Below are 20,868 nucleotides of genomic sequence, written 5' to 3'. Positions count from 1 at the left end.
TTACAATAGCCAAGATATGGAAACAACCTAAATGTTCATTGACAGAGGAGTGGATAAAGAATATATGGTACATATATACAACGGAATATTACTCAGCCATAAAAAAGAATGAACTAATGCCATCTGCAGCAACATGGATGGATCTAGAGATTGTCATACTGAGTGAAGTCAGACAGAGAAACAAATATGATATTGCTTATATGGGGACTTAAAAAAAAGATACAAATGAACTTATTGACAAAACAGAATAGACACACAGACATAGAAAACAAATTTAAAGTTACTAAAGGGAAAAGCAGGGGGAGGGATAAACTAGGAGGTTGGGATGAACATATACACACAACTATATATAAAATATAACTGACAAGGACCTATAGCATAGGGAACTGTACTCAATATAATAACTTACAAGGGAAAAGAATCTGAAAATATATATATATATATAACTGAATCACTGTGCTGAACACCTAAAACTAACATGACATTGTAAATTAACTATACTTCAATTTAAAAAATCAAAATTAAAAAATTTAAAAAGAAAAAGTAGGTACCCTTAACCCCATTTCACAAACAAAAGATGAGGGGCAGTTGGATTTTTTGAACTCAGATATGTTGCACTTTGAGACTTGGTCTCCCAGGTTGCCCAGAACACACTGACTACAGCTCAACTTTAGTTGCTCTTTGCTGAAAGAGGAGGACATAAAGGGAATGCTGACATTGTCTACATCCCTTATACAAATGGCACAGGTTATATATAAATTTGGAGAAATGTCTTTAAACTCACAGACCAAGGTATGATAATGATATCGAGTTTTCCTACAGGGAGAAAATAAATGCACTTGTTGGGGTTCTCCAACCATCCTCTTTTCATTGGCAACTGCAGATTTCATGAAAAATGAAAGTTACCTTTCTAGTTTACTCACCAGAGCCTTTTAAGTTTGTTGCGTTTGAGTTTGTCAATTCCTGAAAGATGAATCGAGTCAGTAGAACTAGAAATGAAGTTTCTGGCTCTACAAAGTTTGTGGACCTGAAAGAGGCAAATGCCTCCCATTCTCTCAACTCTTCCAGGCCTCATCAGCTGGCCCTCCCCTATCATGCCCTCATCACAGAACCAGCTTAACAGAGGCTCAAGTCTCACTAAAATAGCTGGGCAATAGTATGAAAAAGAAAACAAAACAAATAATAGATGTTGAGTCTGACACAGTTATTATTATTTTAAATTATAAGCCATATTCAGTCATATATCAACCAATGGGATGAGGAAATTATTTACTAAGTGGCATTTACTAAGTGGCTCATTGCTGTGGATATAGCTATGAGTGTTAATAATAAAAAAGAATAATAGCTAAAATTTATATAGTGTATACTGTGTGCCAGGTACTATTCTAAACATATATTCTAAAAAATATATATGATATATATTATATATATATAATGTATTTAATTCTCACAATTTTTATTTTACAGACAAGGAAACTGAGGTAAAGAAAGATTAAGTAATTCAGTAGAGAGTAAGACATCCTGAAAGAGTTCACTTGGTAAGGAACAGAGAGACAAAGAAACTACTCAATAATGTGATAATAGAAGGTATTATAGAAGTGCTTAAGAAATGTGGTAGATAGAGAGAATGCTGTGATTTATACTGTCCTGGGGAGTTGGGAAATCTTCAGCAGGTAGGTGACATCTGAGTGGCTCCTGAAATGAAAAGCAGCTTTCCAAATAGGACAGGCAGCCAAAACAGAAAATGGTCATTATCATCTATAGCAACTTTATTCATAACTGGAAGCAACTAAGATGTCCTTCAGTAGGTGAATGAACAGACAAACTGTGGTTCATCCAGACAATAGAATATTATTCAGTGATTTAAAAAAGAGCTGTCAAGCCATGAGAAGACACAGGGGAAACTTTAAGGCATCTTACTAAGTGAAAGAAGCCAATGTGAAAACTCCGTATATTGCATGATTTCAACTATATGACACTCTGGAAAAACAAAACTATGGAGACAGTAAAAAGATCGGTGGTTACTAGGGACTGGGGGAAGAGAGGAATGACTGATTGGATCACAAGGGATTTTTAGGGCAGGAAACTATTTTGTGTGATACTATAATGGTGTATACACAGCATTATGCATTTGTCAAAATCCAGAACATTAAGAGTGAACCACAGTGTCAACTATGGACTTTGGTTAATAATAATGTATCAGTATTAGCTCACCAATTGTAATAAATGTCCCACACTAATGCAAGATGTTAATAACGGGGGAATAGTCGGGGAGGGAGGAAGGGGGCATAAGGGTACTCTCTATACTTGCTGCTCAATTTTTCTATAAACCTAAAACTGCTCTAAAAAATTAACTCTGTTAATAAAAAAGAGTATGAGGAAAAGAAAAAAAAAGCAGATAATACAGAGTTCTACGGAAAGAGGGCATCAACTCTTCAGTGTCCTTTCAAATTGACCTTTTTAGTGAGTAGGTGAAACACTGAGCCATGAGTAACTTACAATTTAGGATAAATTACATTATCAGCTGATTTTCTTCCCTGTCCTTACAGTGTTTGGCTTCAGGATGTGGAGAAAATGAAGATTCTTTTGGCTGCAAGTGAACTAACCTAACTTAGACTCCTTCCAGCAAACGGAAGTTTATTCACTGTTTCCAAGGCTGGCACTCCCTGCGCAAGTGAATCCAGAAGTACAAACAGTCACTTGAAAGCTTCGCTCTTCTCACTTCCTCCTTCTCTCCTGCCCCGCTTCTTCTGCCTCCTTCCTCCTGTGGCCCTTCCTCTCTCCCCCTCTCTCCCCCTTTCTCTCCTAGCCTGGGATTTGATGCAGTTCTCTGTCAGGTTCTCTCCACTTGGCTGTACTGATGGCCTCTAGCGGGTCTAGGCTAGTAAGATTCTCTGTGCTTCAGCTCTCTGAAGGCAAAATATCTCTTCTCTGTGTGTACCTACGTCAGTCACGGAAGAATGACCCTTCTGGATGGAGTCAGATGACGACCCCAAACCGATCCATGTTCAGGAGACTGAGATCATTTCTCTTAGCTTAGGCTGCACGCCCAGCCTAATGGTGGGGGGGAGGCGGGCTTTGTGCATCAGAAATGTGGCTATTGTAAATGAGGAACTGGATTTTACATTTTATTTCAATTAATTTGAATTTAAATTCTCCATGTAGCTGGTGGCTTACACAACAGCCCGGGCTTACACGATCTCATGCTAACCCACGCTAAAGGAATCTGCCTACCTACAGTTAAGTGGCCTTGGTTTGTATCACATGACCTTACTTATGCAACAGCTGATTGGACCAGGCATGGTTATGTGCCCCAAGGACAACCAATCATAGGCTGCTAGTGACCCATGATTTGTGAAGCCTGACTTCAAAGAAGAGCTGCTTCAATTATACTTTCTCCCTGGAGTCTGGAACTGGGATATAGAAAGGGGATGGGCTATGGGAACACAGCATAAAATTCGGGAAGGCGACTCAGGGTCCAGGTGGCCATTATAAGCCATGAGGAAACTGGAATCCTGGTGTGGGTTAGCAAGGAAAGCAGGCTGTGGGAAAGACGGGAAAATGGGTCAGACAGGCTCAGAAGAGCATAGCCATGAGGAGTAGTCATGGCCCATGAAAGACAGAGAGACAGAGATGGGGAACAGCGTTACCTCCTGCCTTCCAGGGGAAACTGCAGACAGCTGTAGAACAGAAATAAGCCATCTCTGCCATTCTGCCATGCTCTTGTCTGAACTCCTGACCTACAGTGGTATACAGAGTGGGAAGTGAAATTCCTCATCATGTCTGCAATGATTAGAAATGCTGCCTTTTTTGTATATTAAATTCATTGATATAAATGATTTTGTTTCAACTCTCTGCCTTGTTCTGTTGATGTGTTTATCCATTCCAGACAATTTTTGCAGTGTTTACAGACTGACAGCTTTACCATATTCTTTGGCATCTGCTGGACACATCAGGCTGTTTGTCATCTCTCTGGCTTTGTTCACGCTTTTTCTTCTGCTTGGAATGTTCTCCTTTCTCTCTCTCCAAGCCCTGAAACTCTCTCTGCCGTTCCCATCCCAACCATTCATCAGTCTAATCCCCAACTTCCTAAGCCCTCACTTCACACTCAGGTCCCTGTATGTGGCCATAGACAATACCCTTTCTTGTCTCTATCTTTGTATCACAATTACCTTAATAAATTTTTATTCTCTAGACTGAGTTCTGATCCTAGTACCTCCCTCACACAGTGCCCCGCATAGAAGGAGTGTTTAAGAAAACATTGTTGAGCAAAGAATTTTACTTTTGGTTTCACAAGTGAGTGTGTCCCTCATTCTTGCCAAGGGAAGCACCAGATGGATGGGAAACCAAAACAATCTTTGTCAACCTCCCATGATAAATTCAAAAGAGACCTTTGGGTAGATAAGAGTTTTTCTCTTCTGTAGAATGTAGCATACTATAAACAGTAATTTTTGCTATTTTTGTCCCTGTGTCTATATATTTAACAACTGTGATATCACAAATGACATTAATATGTAGAAGAGAGTTATGAGAATTAAATACGGTATATTTAATGAGCTTAGCACAGTGCACATAAAATGCACACAAAAATGGTAGAGATTCTCAACATTAACATTATCACTATTATTACCACAGTCATCACCATTTATTAAACATATACTTATTTGGCATTGTGAGCATTAAGTAAAATAATCCATGGAAATTGCTTACATAGCGTCTGGCATGTTATATATGCTAAAAAATGGTAATTATTATTTTATGCTCCCTAAACACCTATTTCAGAGGTTAAAATGCACAAATTAATCTTTTCCTCTCAACACCATTTAGATAAGTTCAACAGGGTAGACTCATGATTAATTCTGCATCTCATTTTGTTTTTAATTTTACCCAGTGCCTCATTAACATGAAATATTTATTACAATCCTAATATTTAAATACCACTGCTTTTGTGCTCTGTATACTTTTCCATTAATACATGCTGCTAAACTTTTTCATCAGACCTCAGCTGGGGAAGTACTTTCATCGTGCTGCCCTATTTCAATGGTTAAAGTTTCCATATTTTATCCAAAAGAAGATGGTTCTTGAGATACCAGACAGTTAAAAAAGGCTAAAATAACTGTGTAAGGAATCTTATAATGTAGACAGTGGGGTAAAATGAGGGAAAGTTCATTCCCAGGAAATACAGAATATTAAGTTAACTGATCCCAAACCAAGGGCATCGAGTCATCCCGGAGATGTCTAAGGGTTTCTGTGTCATCTTACGGAGGCCACTCCAATAGACTATTAAGCTTTTCTGCGTGCTAACTGCAGAAAGGGTTGACTCATTGAATTTAAATGTGACTTTGACAGAAGGTTTCTTCCCCGGCCGTCATTATGAATGGACTTATTTATGAATGCTCTCCCATCACCTGTCCCTGTAGCTTCCTGGGCAACAGCAAATGCCAGAAACAGCATGCTTGCAGGTAGAATCCCTTTGAAGGAGACAAGGAAGACAGCATGCAGAGCACTATCAAGAGCGTGGAGCTTGATCTAATGGCCGATTGCAGAGTACGATGCAGGCACATAAAAGCGCCGTTGACCCCGGGCTCAGCCTTCCCCACCGCCTGGGCTTTACTTTGGGAAGCTCAGCAAAAAAAGCCAACACACACACTAGGGTCTTCTTCCTGTCCCGGTCAAATAAAAAGCCATCTTGTAAAACTGGTTTTTCTTGTATACAGAATACTTTGCTAAGCCCACGGGAAGACACAAAGGCAAAAGGTGGGCACCTTTTGGGCACCAGGACTCCTGATGGGTATCTGGTCATCCTTATTCTTTGGAGGCTACTGGCCTTCTGGACAAGAGACAGATGACATACACATAGAGAAAAATAAGTGATACCATATACAGGTATACACCTGTATGCCAAATTGATACCAAACAACAGGTATACCATATACACGTGAGGCTTGCTTCTGGCCTGACATACTCTTGAGGAGAGTTACTTTCAGAAAGAGTGACGGGGAGTGGGGAATGGTAGTTCTTTATATGGGTCTTCTTATTGTCTTTATGCTTTTTCATGTTTAAAAATCATTTACAGGTTCATCCACATCTCTACAAATGACCCAATTTCATTCCTTTTTATGGCTGAGTAACATTCCATTGTATGTATGTATCACATCTTCTTTATCCATTCATCTGTCAATATACATTTAGGTTGCTCAACAGATGAATGGATAAAGAAGATGTGGCCCATATATACAATGGAATATCACTCAGCCATAAAAAGAAACAAAATTGGGTCATTTGTAGTGATATGGATAAACCTAGAGTCTGTCACAGGGTGAAATAAGTCAGAAAGAGAAAAACAAATATTGTATATCACATATATGGAATCTAGAAAAATGGTACTGATGAACCTATTTTCAGGGCAGGAAGAGACGCAGACGTAGAGAACGGACTTGTGGACACAGGTGGGGAAGGGGCGGGTGGGAGGAACTGAGAGAATAACATTGACATAGAGAGAGTAACACTGAGATATATACACTACCATGTGTAAAATAGCTAGCTAGTGGGAAGCTGCTGTATAGCATAGAGAGCTCAGCTCAGTGTTCTGTGGTAACCTAGGGAGTGGGATCTGGGTGGGGGGTAGGGAGGGAGGCTTAAGAGGGAGGGGATATACGTATAAACTAACACAACGCTGTAAATCAATTATACTCCAATAAAAAAAGAATCATTTATAAATGTTTGCAGTATGAGATAATAAATGTTGGTGAGGATGTGGAGAAATTGGGACCCTCATACATTGTTGGTGGGAATGTAAAATGATGGAACCACTTTGGAAAACAGTTAAGTTTCTCAAAACGTTAAACATGGAGTTACCAGATGACCCAGAAATTCTATTTCTAGGTATATAACCTAGAGAAAAATATATGTCCATACAAGAACTTGTACACAAATTCATGGCAGCATTATTCTTAATAGCCAAAGGTGGAAACAACCCAAATGCCCATCAACTGATAAATGGATACACAAAACGTAACAATGGAATATCATCCAGTCCTAAAAAGGACTGAAGTACAGACACATGATATGGCATAAATGAACCTTGAGAACATTATGCAATGAAAGAAGCCAGTCACAAAAGGCCACATGTTATATGATTTCATTTATGTGAGCTGGTCCAGATCAGACAAAGCTACAGAGACAGACAGTAGATTAGTGAATGTCGGGGGTGGGGGAGTGGTGGGAATCAGGAATGGCTGCTAATGGGGTTTCTTTGAGGATGATGAAAACGTTCTAAAATTTAGTGATGGTTGCACACCTCTGAATATACTAAACCACTGCTGAATTGTACAAATTAAATGGATAACTGTATGGAATGTGAGTTAGATGTCAATAAGGATGTTAAACTATGAGAACCAAAGGCTAGGCTTCTGAAGAGAAAAGCACACTATAGTTGCTACTGGATTTGTGATTTTTCTTTGTGGCAGTTTTATTCCTTGCTTAAGTACTCTTCCTCAGGGGAGAAACAAGTTGTAGGTGTTTTAATGGGAAATTTGAAATCTGTGGCTTTCCTCATTGTCAAAAGATAAAGATGTAAGTTTGCACAAAGGGACAGTCCATATTTATCATGAAGTTTCTGTCATTCCTGTGGACCACGAGGGGCTGCCGACAGAGGCAGACAGTCTGCATGCCCTAAAAGCCCTACCTGGTCAGGAGTTCCTATACTAGGGGACGAGTGTGTTCTGGTTAAAATCCGGCCATCCATTCTCTGGGAATTTTCTAGGCTCCTTTAAATCTGGTTAAATTATGTCATAGTTTGGTGTGATTCACTCAGCAAATGTTCCCTGAGCTCCTGGTCTGTGCCAGGCTCTTTGTCCTGGACAAGGACGAGGGAATTTTTAGGATGAAAGTCTGACTTCGATGAGATCTGGGTAGCACGAGCAGCCATGAAGGCCACTGGGAACAGGAACCTGACCTCCAAACAAGCGCCTCCTCGGCCTCAGGGCTGCCTCTCTGGTATGCCTCTGCCACGGTGAGGAATCACTCTGTCTGGTGGGCATGTGGGTCTCTCTCCCGAGGCTGGCCCTTTTCCCCTCTCCCTGATCTCCACCTGCTCCCCAGCCCCCAGTCCCTAACATTTACCCCACAGAGGACAACAAGACTAACTCTCGGGGTAAGAAAGCAGATGCCTTATCTAAAAACTGACCTCATAGGTATTTTTGACACATGTAAACCAAATTCAACCTTTTGAGACAGCAGTGCTTCTACGCCGATGAGGGGACAATTAACTGACCAGGCACATAATAAGAACACCTGGTAAACTTGAAGTAGCTATTATGATCCAACCTTTTATTCCCATATTGAGATAAGACAAAATTCTGTTGGTATAACAAATTTTATCCAATATCACTGAAACCTATTCCTTATTTTACAACCATAAATCTTCATGTAGTCAGCCCTTTCTTCTCTGCTCCCTCCATTCCCAGCCACTTCGCTTGAAATGAGAACCTTCATTTGATTTGGCCATTTCTCATCACCTGACTGGGCTACTTAGGAGTGTTGGGAAGGTGATTTATTTCTCTGTGGCAATGTCCTCAGTCTCATATCAAAGCAATACTTCTTGGAAAAAGTGAGAAGTTGGTAAGTGGCAGAACTACCTAAATTTCTGCTACCTCTGGCCTATGGCTATTGCAGTAAGGCTTGCTCAGACTTTTGTTAAATAAAAGCTAGGCTTTAGCTTTCAGACGGCAGAAGTATGCTGTGGTGTACGACACAAAAGCACATCACCAGCTCACAGCATGAAAATTCTGAGCAAGGAATCAGGGAAGTACAATTTCCAAGGGAGAGCTAGGAAGCAGGACAAATGGAAAATAACTGAAGGAGATTACATTTTTTGTTCTTAGATTATTCTTAAAGACAGAAAGAAATAATTTAGTCCTTACTTCAGGAGTGAGAAGGTTGAGTCTGTAGAGATTAAATGTCTGGCCAACAGTCATGCCATATCCTGGTCTGAATATTCTGGGTAGCAGGAGGTTGATATTCTCTATTAAAAATCACAGGATTCCACCTGAATGGCTACTGTGATATCAGGTTCAACTTCTGGTTTCCTATTGTTTCTCCTGTTCCCAGACCACTAAAGTTAAGTTTCTTGTTGGTTGTTGAAATAGAGTCCTCTACTGTCCATCCCTAGTATGAAAGAGAGTTATTTCATTGAACATGAAGATCCAATAAAATAATGTTTCAATATATGGGGCTGATGTCAAGATGCTGTTTGCAGTCTTCTCCCAGCTGCTTTGGGTTTTCTTAGATTTGCCCTAAGATAAAATTGTTTCCCTGGAAAAATGAAGGAAACTTAATACTTCTTAGGTCCCTACATGGTTGGTGACCAGCACATCTTTATTCTCATTGACTCTGAAGATGTTAATTTTGTCTCAGCCTTACAATTTTTGTGAATTCTAGTATATTTCATTAGCTTAAAGTTCCCTTGCTTGTCGGCTGATTAGACACAGACAGCAACCACGCCCCAGCTTGCTAACACTGAGGAGGAAACAGTCCTAACAAAATTTGCAGTTACGAACTTGCAGTGTCAGAAACTAGAGCAATGATACAGATGGTTACAAAGCACATGAAAGGATGCTCAACATCACTAATTATTAGAGAAATGCAAATCAAAACTACAATGAGGTATCACCTCACACTGGTCAGAATGGCCCTCATCAAAAAATCTACAAACAATAAATGCTGGAGAGAGTGTGGAGAAAAGGGAACCCTGCTACGCTGATGGTGGGAATGTAAACTGGTAGAGCCACTATGGAGAACAGCATAGAGGTTCCTTAAAAAACTAAAAATATAGCTACCACATAATCCTGCAATTCCACTCCTGGGCATACATCTGGAGAAAACTATAAATCTAAAAGATACATGCACCCCAATGTTCATTGTAGCACTATTTACAATAGCCAGGACCTGAAAGCAACCTAAATGTCCATCAACAGATGAATGGATAAAGATGTGCTACATATATACAAGGGAACATTACTCAGCCACGAAAAAGGACAAAATAATGCCATTTGCAGCAACACAGATGAAACTAAAGATTATCATACTAAATGAAGTCAGACAAAGACAAATATATGATATCACTTATGGGGAATCTACAAAAGGCTACAAATGAACTTATCTACAAAATAGAAGTAGACTTACAGATATAGAAAATAAGGGACTTCCCTGGCAGTCCAGTGGTTATTAGGACTTCACCTTCAATATAGGGGTTGCGGGTTCAATCCCTGGTTGGGGAGCTAAGATCCCACATGCCTCGCGGCCAAAACACCAAAATATAAAACAGAAGCAATACTGTAACAAATTCAATAAAGACTTTAAAAATGGTCCATCAAAAAAATCTTAAACAAAAAGGGAACTTATGATTATGGGGTGGTTAACAGTGGGAGAGAGATAAATTGGAAGATCAGGATTGACACACATATACACTACTATATATAAACTAGGTACCTAATAAGGGCCTACTGTATAGCACAGGGAACTCTACTCAATACTCTAACGGCTTATATGGGAAAAGAATCTAAAAAAGTGGATACATGTATAACAGATTCATTTTGCTGTACCATACAACACTGTAAATCAACTACACCAATAAAAATTATATAAAAAAGAGTGATGACAGAGGGGACAGGAGACAGCTGTGGGCCCCCATAGGCTGGACTAGGCATAAGCTAAGGAGGAGGAGCCAACACTAGACTATAACACAAACTATCGACTGTTTACCTCCCCAAAACAGACGCCTATCCTTACGGGATTTAGAGCAACTTAAACTCTTTACAAAGCTAGTATGAGTGTTGTTAGAAATACTTTGGAAAATGTTTTAACTTCGTAAGCAACGGCCAAACCATACACTTTGTGCAGTTCTACTCCTTGATATCCAAGATAAGCCATCTTCACAAAGAAGTTTAAGGACTGTTTGGCTTAGTTATCTATTGTGCCTTAAAAGAAAATAGTCACCCCAAACTGTGGTAGCTTCTATTCATCATTTCTCAGAGCTGTGGTGGAGCAGGTATTTGCAAGTGGCTCAGCTGGGTGGCTCTGGTGCAGCCTTTCAGGAGGTTTTGGTTAGATGTGGACTAGGGCTAGAGGATCAGCTTCCAAGGAGGCGCATTCACACAGCTCTTGGCTGGGGGGCCTCGGTCCTTCTCCACAGGGCTGCTTCAGCATCCTCATTGCCAATGATCCAAGGCAGAAGCCGTGCTGTCTCTTATAACCTACTGCCAGTAACACCAGCATGTTCGCCATGTTCTACTGTCACACAGCCATTTGACTCCAAGTAGGAGACTGCACAAGGTTGCTGTATACGGGAAGGAGCTTTTTTACTCATCACTCCAAGCTAGAAACAACTTTACACCTCAAAGTGACCTGGAAGTTGCTCCGTGAAGATGAATGGTCTTAATCTTATTTAACCAGGCATACTTTCATAGCTCCCCCACTGGGGACAGACGACATCCACAGAGGTTGGCTAACAGTGTTAGTTACCAGAGTTCTTTGAGTAGGACATTCACCTTGAGAAGTCAGGATAATTCATTCTTCTCCTGTTTTTTCTACTAATCTTAAGAGCTACTAAACTGTGAAATTACTTGCTGGTTCTGGGGCAAAACAACGCCTCTTCTGATCAAGCTACTCCCAGTTGATCAATTCATGATCAGATACTTTTGTAGGCATTCATTTTCCAAGTGTAATGCTTGGAATAGAAAGATCAGGATCACCTGAGGAATGGTGATAATTACAAGTTCATAAGCCTCAGCTCAGACCTACTGAATGGAAGTCTGGGGGTGGGGGCAGCAACTGTTTCCATCAGCCCTCCTTTGATCCTGATGCACACCAAAGTTGGAGAACCAATGGTCTAGAACAGCGGTCCCCAACCGTTTTTGGCACCAGGGACCGGTTTCATGGAAGACAATTTTTCCACAGATGGGGGTGGTGGAGGGGTGGTTCAGATGGTAACGCCAGCAGTGGGGAGCGATGGGGGAGCAGCAGATGAAGCTTCACTCGCTTGCCCACTGCTCAGCTCCTGCTGTGAGGCCCAGTTCCTAACAGGCCGAGGACCGGTACGGGTCCATGGCCCAGGGGTTGGGGGCCCCTGAGCTAGAAGATTCTTGACTAGCTCTAGACTAGTTCTACCTAAGTTTGATCAACTTTGTGGAAGAGTTTTGTTCCACACCCTCATAAACCCGTACAAGATCTGCTAAGCCTGAGATACTAAGTTCTTGTAGATTCTGCTTGAGTTGTCAACCAACTATGAAATTCTACTGAAATGTTCTCTTCAGAAGATAGGAGGGCTGCAGAAGGAAAAATTACCCCAAGCTGGAAAGAGGTGATGCTAACAGTAGATGAGCTAGTGTAAAGAAATCACTTTTTACCTTTCAAATGAGAAGCTGCGCACAGGCTAGCGGTGCAATCTGGTTTTATTAACACATTTGGTCTGAGTAGCTCATCTCCGTTTCCTGATGGCCAGGTAGGACACTAACAAGGCTCCAATGATTAAGGTTCCAGAAAGGCCAGCCACCCACAGAGCTTGGGAGTCTACAGGAGACCCTGGAGGATGGAAAGGTAGATTAATGCATGAGGAAAATCAAGTGATTCTACATCCCAGTAAAGACTGCCAGTCTTGAGCTACAGGAAAAAAAGCTAGACAATTCCCTCTGAGGTTCACATTGACCAAATCAGTAAGGGAAGCAGGGGTGAGCAAGTAGCTTTGGTCTGACCAATGGTTCAGATACGGGACCTCCTGGGGGTCTCCTTCCACTCACTTGAGTATTTGCGGAGCTTTTCTGAAGAGTCCTGAGTGGCTTGGAGTAAAATCATGGGACCCTGGCTAGAAATGCTAGCAGTGCTGTTCTGAAAATGCACGTCAGAGCTTCTTCTTCCTGTTGGAGAGATGAGTTAGGGATTTGTTAGTACATGTGGTGTGAGTGGTTAAGGAGTGTAAAATAGTGCCAGGTCGCTTGGTATGGGTAGCTCTGCTCCGTGGGCCTCAAGAAAAACCTCAATGTGTTCAATACAAAGTCTCAGACTTGCTCATTTGTATTAACACTTCCAGACAAATGATGACTTTGGACTATCCCCAAACTGTCATTCTTCTTACGTAGAGATGCTTAAACAGTTGTACCTTAGTACTGAGACCCTATGATATAAAGGTACCTGGTAAGACACTAATAGCAGAGCTCTGTTTGAATCCTATTTCTACTGCCAGTGGTAGATCTTTGAACTTTCAAAGTTTTAGTTTTTATAGACATATATGTATACAAGTGTATGTATCATTGCAGTTGGATGTTGAATATTTCATCTATTAGATGATAGTTATGAAAAATACTATGAGGTGTTTTTTTTTTTTGCCATAAGGGACTTAAAGCTTCAGGGGTCATGAATCCCAGTTGATTCAGGAGCCAGGTAAGATTTGTGGGATCGGGTGGAGTATACAACTGTATGAGCATTGGGCCTGATCTTTAGAGCACGTAACTCTAAGTCTGCAATCCTATTCCACCTGTAAGGCTTCAGGCCTTGTTGCCAGACCTGCCTTCAAGCAAGTATAGAGGTCTACATTTATATCTGGACAGACCAGAAATGTTTTATTAGATTATAGGCTGTGAACCCATTTGACTCCTGGCTAAGTCAAGATTTATATGGAGAAAAGCTAAAGCTGAGAGTTTTCAGGATTTATAGCTTATATTTAGAAGGCCTGGAACTCTAGGAAACTAGCTGTATTTCTGTTCTACTGCATCATGCAAGTACTTAAGGAAGCTTCGTTAATAAGATGAATCTTTGGTTTGACTCATTTGCCACAGGCTAAAGAAGGTTTGATCTGAAATACAAATGAAATACACATACACTGAAATCTGTCCTCTGGTGTAGACAGCTTGGAAACTTACGTCTGGCAGGACAGGTTGTCACACAGGATGGTGTCCCAGCAGGCTGGCAGACCGATGCACTGCAGTGCAGATACACCTGGGAGCCAAAAGAATTGGGATCGTGGTATAACACATCATGATAAGTCTTCAAACCTGCTTTGTCTCCCCCAGGAAGAAATCAAGAAGTTTCAGAAAATCCTGAAAAACCAAGCTGACATCACAGAATCACTAAAATATTCGATTCTAGTTGACATGTCACACATGCCATTGGCATCCCTTGACTGCTCCAAAGCAGTACCAACAACCAATGTTTAAGGGCCACTTCGGCTGAAGAGTGAGACAGTGAGCTGGGGGGTTTACAGCCCTGCTGAAGAACACAGAAGGTGGCATCATACCGGTCCCTTGAGTGCCTGCTTTGCCACTGAGTCCACGAAACTGAAGGTGGAAATGCTGAAGCGCTGGTAGTGAGAAGGAAATGGCAGGTCCAAGGCTCTCTGGACAGGGATCGGTTTGGTCTGATAGTTGTCTCCAGTGTAGGGGCATCTAAGCAAGGATATCTGGCAGTCAAGATGGGCTCCGTGGAGGGTGTTTAACGCAGGTGCAGGAAAAAGCCACTTACCCATTTACCAGCATGGGCCACTGGGGCTGGAGCAGGGCGTTTGTGCTGGGCGTGGCCCAACACTGGTGTAGGCGCAGCTCTAGACTGGGGTCTGTTCTGTGTTGGATGGAGACTTCCACGTAGATGGGATCCCGAAGCAACTTCACCACTGGGTAGTCACTAGCAGTGTAGTAGGAGCTATAGTGTTTGTCTGCAAGAGGCCAAACCAAATTGAAGTGGTAAAAAGCTTGGAACCTCTGGTGGCTTGAGATAGACCATCACCCACATAAACACCTCTGGCACATATCTTGTTACCAAGGTAGGGTCTTGATGCCCAGAGAAGTGACAAGACTTGGACTAGAGGCCAGATTCTCCACGAAAGAGGGTCTTACCCTTGGCAATCTGGAGTTCCAGAGTGAGGTGTCCAGGCTGGGTCTCAGGAAGGGGTGGCGGGACAGTAAACACCTGGACATTCACTGGAAGAGCATTGCTGCTTACAGAGTAGCTACAGCTGATTCGAAGCCTGCAGAAAAATAAGATTTTAGCTACTATCTTGGGTGGGTGGGCCATGTCACCTCTTTAAGGTTTGAGGAACCGTTAAGTGATAGGTGTTAGAACAAGTTTATAAACGTGTTGTGTGATTCTGGCCTTGTGAGAGCTATCATTGGGGAGACTGATATGTCAACAAGATCAGTGTTTGAGAGTTTGATATAAAAACCATACAAGAAACAGATATGGTCAACAGATGAATGCATAAAGATGTGGTAGATACAATGGAACCCTACTCAGCCATGAAAAAGAATGAAATGATGCCAGTTGCAGCAACATGGATGGACCCACAGATGGTCATACTAAGTGAAATCAGACACAAAGACAAATATCATATGATATCACTTACATGTGGAATCTAAAATAGGACACAAATGAACTTATCTATGAAACACAGACAGACTCACAGACAGAACAGACTTGTGGTTGCCAAGGCAGAGAGGGCATGGGGGAGGGATGGATTGGGAGTTTGGGATTAGCAGATGCTAACTATTACATAGAGACTGGATAAATAAGGTCCTACTGTACAGCACAGGGAACTATATTCCATATCCTGTAGCAAACCATAATGGAAAATATGAAAAAAATATATAACCGGATCACTTTGCTGTACAGCAGAAATTAAAACATTGTAAATCAACTATACTTCAATTAAGAAATAGATATGGTACTATGAGAAAAACGTACCTTCTGAGGAGGGGGTAGTCAGGGAAGATGTTGCAGGGGATTTGATAAAAGTAACAGAGATAGATGAGAGTAAAGTATGGAGGCAAGAAGCCTGAGGGCCACTGAATACTCTAGAAGCACAGTCTGGGGTTAGGGAATAGTGAGGGAAGGACTGAGAAAGGTTAGGCTGGAGAAGTAGGGCCCTGCAAGCTATGCTCATGACGTTAAGCTTCAGCTCTAGGAAGACCAAGAGAAAGCTTTAAGTATGCTAAGGTTTTAAAGGTATTCATTTTGCTACAGCTTAAACAGTGGGGGGGTAGAAGGAAGAGACCAGAGTGAGAAACAAAAGACCCGGTGAAATGAATTAGAAGTCAGGTAAGTTTGAGGCTTAGATCAAGTTGGTGGCAGTAATGCAGGGCTACTGGATCTAATAACGGTCAGTGAGATTGGACAAGCAAGGCAGCTGAGATTCGCCTGTCATGAGGAGATGGTCATTTCTGGATTCATGTTTACTCTAGAACTCCTGCTTTATGCGAGACGGGAAGTCAGGCATTCTGGTCAAGCAAGGTCAGGTTAACTAAGACCCTTACCTGAAGATACTGTCTCGGGTGATAGAACCATGGCTCCAAGTTCTCACATCCCGAATTGCAACCAGCTCGTTTTCATATACTGCCTGGGTTCCAGTGATCTACAAGGGCAGGTAAAGAAGTCTTGTCACTCCTGCAAGCCAGATGCTGCTTCACTCATAACTTGCTTTGGTTCAGTGCTCAGCAAGGCTGCCCTATCATAGTTTGCATTTTTCACAACATGAGTGGAGGCAAGAGCAGGTGGCATTGACTAACTGGCAACTTATCATTTCACCTTACTTTCAGGACAAAGGGACAGGAAGAGGCTTATGAGTACTCAGATGAGGCAGCCAGAAATACTACCTATCTCAGCTGACCTCCCTGCTCGTTTCCCAGGGCAGTGCAGTGGGAAGAACCTGTTATTGGTTCTTCTACAGTGTGGTAAGGGGTACTAGCCCCTCGTTGGAGTGCAGGTGGGATGACTTAGCCGAGTGCCCTGGGGAGGTTTCAGCTTTCTCTGTGATGAAGCCCTCTGTGTCCTAGAGACCATCCTATACACCAAGCAGTGGTCACGGCTAAGCTATTCCAGTTCTCCCCCCATCACTAGGGCATTCCTACCCAACTTGAAGTCAGGAACAGAGCCCAAGGTCAGCTCTTCTCACCCATTTTGTAGTACCACAGGCAGTAAACGGAAACTGGAACAGGACAAAGGTGTGTGTTGCCATCACAGGTTTACATTCACTGTCATTCCTGAAGGCCAAGTGCACAGAATTCAGCAGCAGTGGGGGTGAGGTCACATTCCGAGACACAGCGATGGAGAAGTGGCCGTCCTGGGTACAGCGTGCGGTCACTGAAACATCAGAGCAACTGTGCTGAAGGCAGGTCATCTCGCTTGTTACTGAGCCAGCCAGACAAGAGTCTAATTTAGTTTAGTTCTTTTAAATTCCCCGCCCTCCTCTCCCCCGCCTCCTAGAAAAGCTGCATTCCCAGCTAGTGACCTTGATGCAGGTTCAGCCATCCAGAGCTTCATCAAGGCTCTGGATGGCCACTTGGGTTTGAATCTTGCCTCCACCACTTACTGTGTGGCCTCAAGCAGAGTATTTAACCTCCTTGCATCAACTTTATCTGTAGAATGGGGAGAGCCGTACCTGCTTTGTTTTACTGATCAGCTAGAATTCAGAGCATAGAATTGAGTGTGGCATCTAGGTGTTTAATGAGAGTCTCTTTTGTTTTAATGGGAAAAACTTGGAGCATGGTTTGGGACAAATAATCATCTTTTGAACTAAAGCTCTCTAGACAATCAGCCACCAGTGGCTATTTCTTGGGAATTGGTTAGGTTTCTGTCAATTAGCGTCTTGCAAAGACTTAGCTTCTTGAGTTCATTGAGAGTTACTTGCTTTACATTGGATTCTAGGAGAACAGACGATGGAAGGCTGTAGAAAGCTCTGTCACTTACAGTCAAGTGTTCTAGGAGGTGTTGCTTATACATCAACCTCTGGTCATCTTTAGTATTTGCCTTCTGGATGGGGGTGGGGGAGAAAACCCTTCTCTGGGTTTAGTTAGTGGTAATTGCAGGCACTTTTCTTCAGCTGATTTCAAAGATATAGTGACTCACCTGTGTTTCCGTAGTAACAGGAATTGGTCTCTTCAGAATCGTAGCAGCAGCCTAGCTGCTTGCAGTCTCCTTGAGTGATGGGTGAAGGAGCACATGGCAGTCTGTCCCACACTGGGACAGAGTCGCAAAGGCCAGCATTTGGGATGTCTAGGGCTAGATTTTGCAGAGAAGAGCAACGCTAAGTAACAAAGTTTGGTCTTTAAGAAGAGGCCATTTCATTACAAAGCATTAACTTTCAATTCCCATAGACATCTACGTGATTGAAAGAGATATGTACATAACAGAGATTATATCTGAGTTAGAAAATTAACTATTAGATCACCTTATAGGAGTCCCCTAAAAGGAGTCCTCTTTGGAAGAAGAAATACCAATAAGATTGGAAGAAGCAGTGAGACTCAACTTTTTTATTCAAGTAAAGAATTCTTATGGCTCTGATGAACCTAGGGGCAGGACAGGAATAAAGATGCAGACGTAGGGAATGGACTATGAGGACACGGCGAGGGGGAAGGGTAAGCTGGGATGAAGTGAGAGGGTAACACTGACATATATACACTACCAAATGTAAAACAGACAGCTAGTGGGAAGCAGCCGCATCACACAGGGAGATCAGCTCCGTGCTTTGTGACCACCTAGAGGGGTGGGGTAGGGAAGGTGGGAGGGAGATGCAAGAGGGATGAGATATGGGGATATGTATAGCTGATTCACTTTGTTATAAAGCAGAAACTAACACACCATTGTAAAGCAATTATATTCCAATAAAGATGTTAAAAATAAAGAATTCTTAATTCTGGTTTTTTTTGTTTTTTTTTTTTTTGCGGTACGCGGGCCTCTCACTGTTGTGGCCTCTCCCATTGCGGAGCATAGGCTCCGGATGCGCAGGCTCAGTGGCCATGGCTCATAGGCCCAGCCGCTCCGTGGCACGTGGGATTCTCCCGGACCGGGTCACGAACCCATGTCCCCTGCATCGGCAGGCGGACTCTCAACCTCTGCGCCACCAGGGGAGCCCCTTAATTCTGTTCTTTAAAAGGCACTTCTCAATCTCAGTGTACTTTAAATTACCATCATTTTGAAATGCAGTTCTGATTTAGTAGGTAGGGAGTGGGGCCTATAATCCTGTATTTCATCAGTATTACCCCAGTGGCTACCGCCTAACAAGGCAGGTGTGAAGAATTACAAGTTCGGCTCTTATGACTGAGGTAGGGCTCTCAGGCGGCAAGGCAAGATTTGCTGGAGTTGAGTTGGTGTCATACTCCCTATTAATTACCCAGTTAAGTAATCGAGCAGCGCCCCTAGCTGAAGACGCTGAGCCCTATTCTCAGCGCAGCCTGCTTCTAGAAGGCATTTGCCGAGTCTCCTTGATAACTTCAGCTTCCTTCCCTACCCTTCAAGGCGCGGGGAGCTCTGGTCCTGGGATAACTCTTGGTTGAATCCCAGCTCTGCCACCTACCAGTGACGGGCACTTGGTAAGCTCCCTGCTGGGGGCCATCAGTAGGGCTCACAGCACTGGGCTGGGATTATAGGTGACACGTGCAGCACCACCCACAGTGCCTGGGCCCCAAGTCATCGCTCAGGTGGTGGTTAGCCTAAGGTCTCCTGTGGAGAGGAGAGTTAGAAGACAGTCCTCCACGGGTGCCCGGGGGCACTGCACACAGCAGGTAGAAGATGCCTGAGGGCATCTTCCAGGCAGCTCCATACCACCCAGAACCTGGAAGTTTCCAGCCCTTACCTGGGAGATCCACAGGACACCTGAACAGCTTTGTCTCTGTAACCGTCCTGCGTCCACCCGCATCTGCTCCTTCAACTCCAACGGGCATGATGTAGTGGGAGTCCTGGAGAGACAGGCCCCGGGAGTCAGCCTGGATGCTGGCACAGGTGTCTCAGCGTTCCTGAGGGCCGGGTCGTACTCACCCACTCAGTGACATAGCAGCCGCTGTAGGACACGTCCACCACCAGGGAGCTGCCAGGGCCCTCGGTGACCCGGGTGCCACACTCAGAGTCATTCTGCAGCCTGTGCGGCAGACCGCGATTATCTGGGGGCGGGGAAGGGGGGAAAGCACAGATGGTTGGTCACCACTGTCACCAGTGCTGGGAAAGGACTGCCAGCTTTGCCTTAGACCCCAGGGATAGCTGCCAAGAAAAGAGGAACAAAAGGGGAATCGGATTCAGAAGCAAAGCTACATTTTAAAAGATTCGTTCTATAGAGAGAAGTGGCAGAGTTTTAGCAAAGGGGGGAAGCATTAGGACAGGAAGCAGAGGGCAGTTCTAGGCAGTAGAGGAGACACGCCATTGCCTGGCTCAGCCTTCAAACCTACCCCAAGCTATTAGTGCAGGAGGAGTTGCTGTCTCCTGGCTGAGGTTTATGGTGAACTGAAAGCTCCTTAGCCCACAGCGGAGTCCACCGGGATAACCTGGTGCCTTGGGCTCATGCTGGCCACTCAGAGCAACAGACAGCGGAAACCAGAGCCAGAGGGATTGCAGCAGCCACATAGCAGCGTCACCGGGAGCCCGACTGACCACGCTTCCTGTCCTGCACTTCCTCTCCCAGGAGCCCACGCTCCCCATGCCCTTTATATACAGAGGGAAAGCTCGTTTCAGGTGCACATCTATGTAGCATGCAGGTGGGACTCCTTTGGAAAGGGTGATTCCTCCAGCTTCATTCACTTTAGGCCACAGTCTGCAGCTGCAGTGCTTTAAACATCGAAATCAGGTGGTCTTCAGAGCCCAGGAACAATGTGGTGCCTTTTAGCTGAGAGAGGCTTTCTCCCGGTTGCTCAGTGTAGCACTTAATTTACTAGCTTATTGACCTTCCTTTAGAAGCTTGCATATTTGGGTGTAAATCCTAGCTCTGCCACTTATGAGCTGTATGAACTGGGTAAGTTACTACCTCTCAGAATCTCAGTATTCTCATCTGTAAAATGGGAATATCTCCCGGCAGCTGTGTTCTTTTGATTGTATTTAGCCTAATATTTATGATAGGAA

General features: G+C 43.2%; 1 protein-coding gene across 1 annotated transcript; it reads right to left on the bottom strand.

Annotated features, from left to right (window-relative positions):
- Positions 1–12,478: 12,478 nt before the first annotated feature.
- On the bottom strand, positions 12,479–20,376 carry ZP4 (zona pellucida glycoprotein 4). Its single transcript, XM_004319288.1, has 12 exons — positions 20,202–20,376; positions 19,798–19,919; positions 19,616–19,718; positions 17,890–18,042; positions 16,937–17,124; positions 16,299–16,396; positions 14,886–15,016; positions 14,515–14,704; positions 14,291–14,438; positions 13,917–13,992; positions 12,810–12,914; positions 12,479–12,582 (listed from the first exon to the last, which is right to left on the bottom strand). The coding sequence occupies exons 1-12, from the start codon at positions 20,374–20,376 to the stop codon at positions 12,479–12,481; spliced, it is 1,593 nt and encodes a 530-aa protein (XP_004319336.1).
- Positions 20,377–20,868: the final 492 nt, after the last annotated feature.

This window comes from Tursiops truncatus, chromosome 16 (assembly GCF_011762595.2).
Source record: "Tursiops truncatus isolate mTurTru1 chromosome 16, mTurTru1.mat.Y, whole genome shotgun sequence".
Lineage (NCBI taxonomy): Eukaryota > Metazoa > Chordata > Mammalia > Artiodactyla > Delphinidae > Tursiops > Tursiops truncatus.
The sequence above is the reverse complement of the archived record's forward strand: the minus strand, read 5'-3'. Positions and strand labels throughout refer to the sequence as shown.

What these genes read in the sequence shown, in the direction of transcription:
- ZP4 (XM_004319288.1), bottom strand. Translation starts at nt 20,376, where the DNA reads ATGTGGCTGCTGCAATCCCTCTGGCTCTGGTTTCCGCTGTCTGTTGCT. An exon ending in CCTGTGGTACTACAAAATGG is followed by an intron (nt 16,397 to 16,936) that starts GTGAGAAGAGCT and finishes CTGCCCTTGTAG; the next exon opens with ATCACTGGAACCCAGGCAGT. An exon ending in AGCAGGCACTCAAGGGACCG is followed by an intron (nt 13,993 to 14,290) that starts GTATGATGCCAC and finishes TTTGGCTCCCAG; the next exon opens with GTGTATCTGCACTGCAGTGC.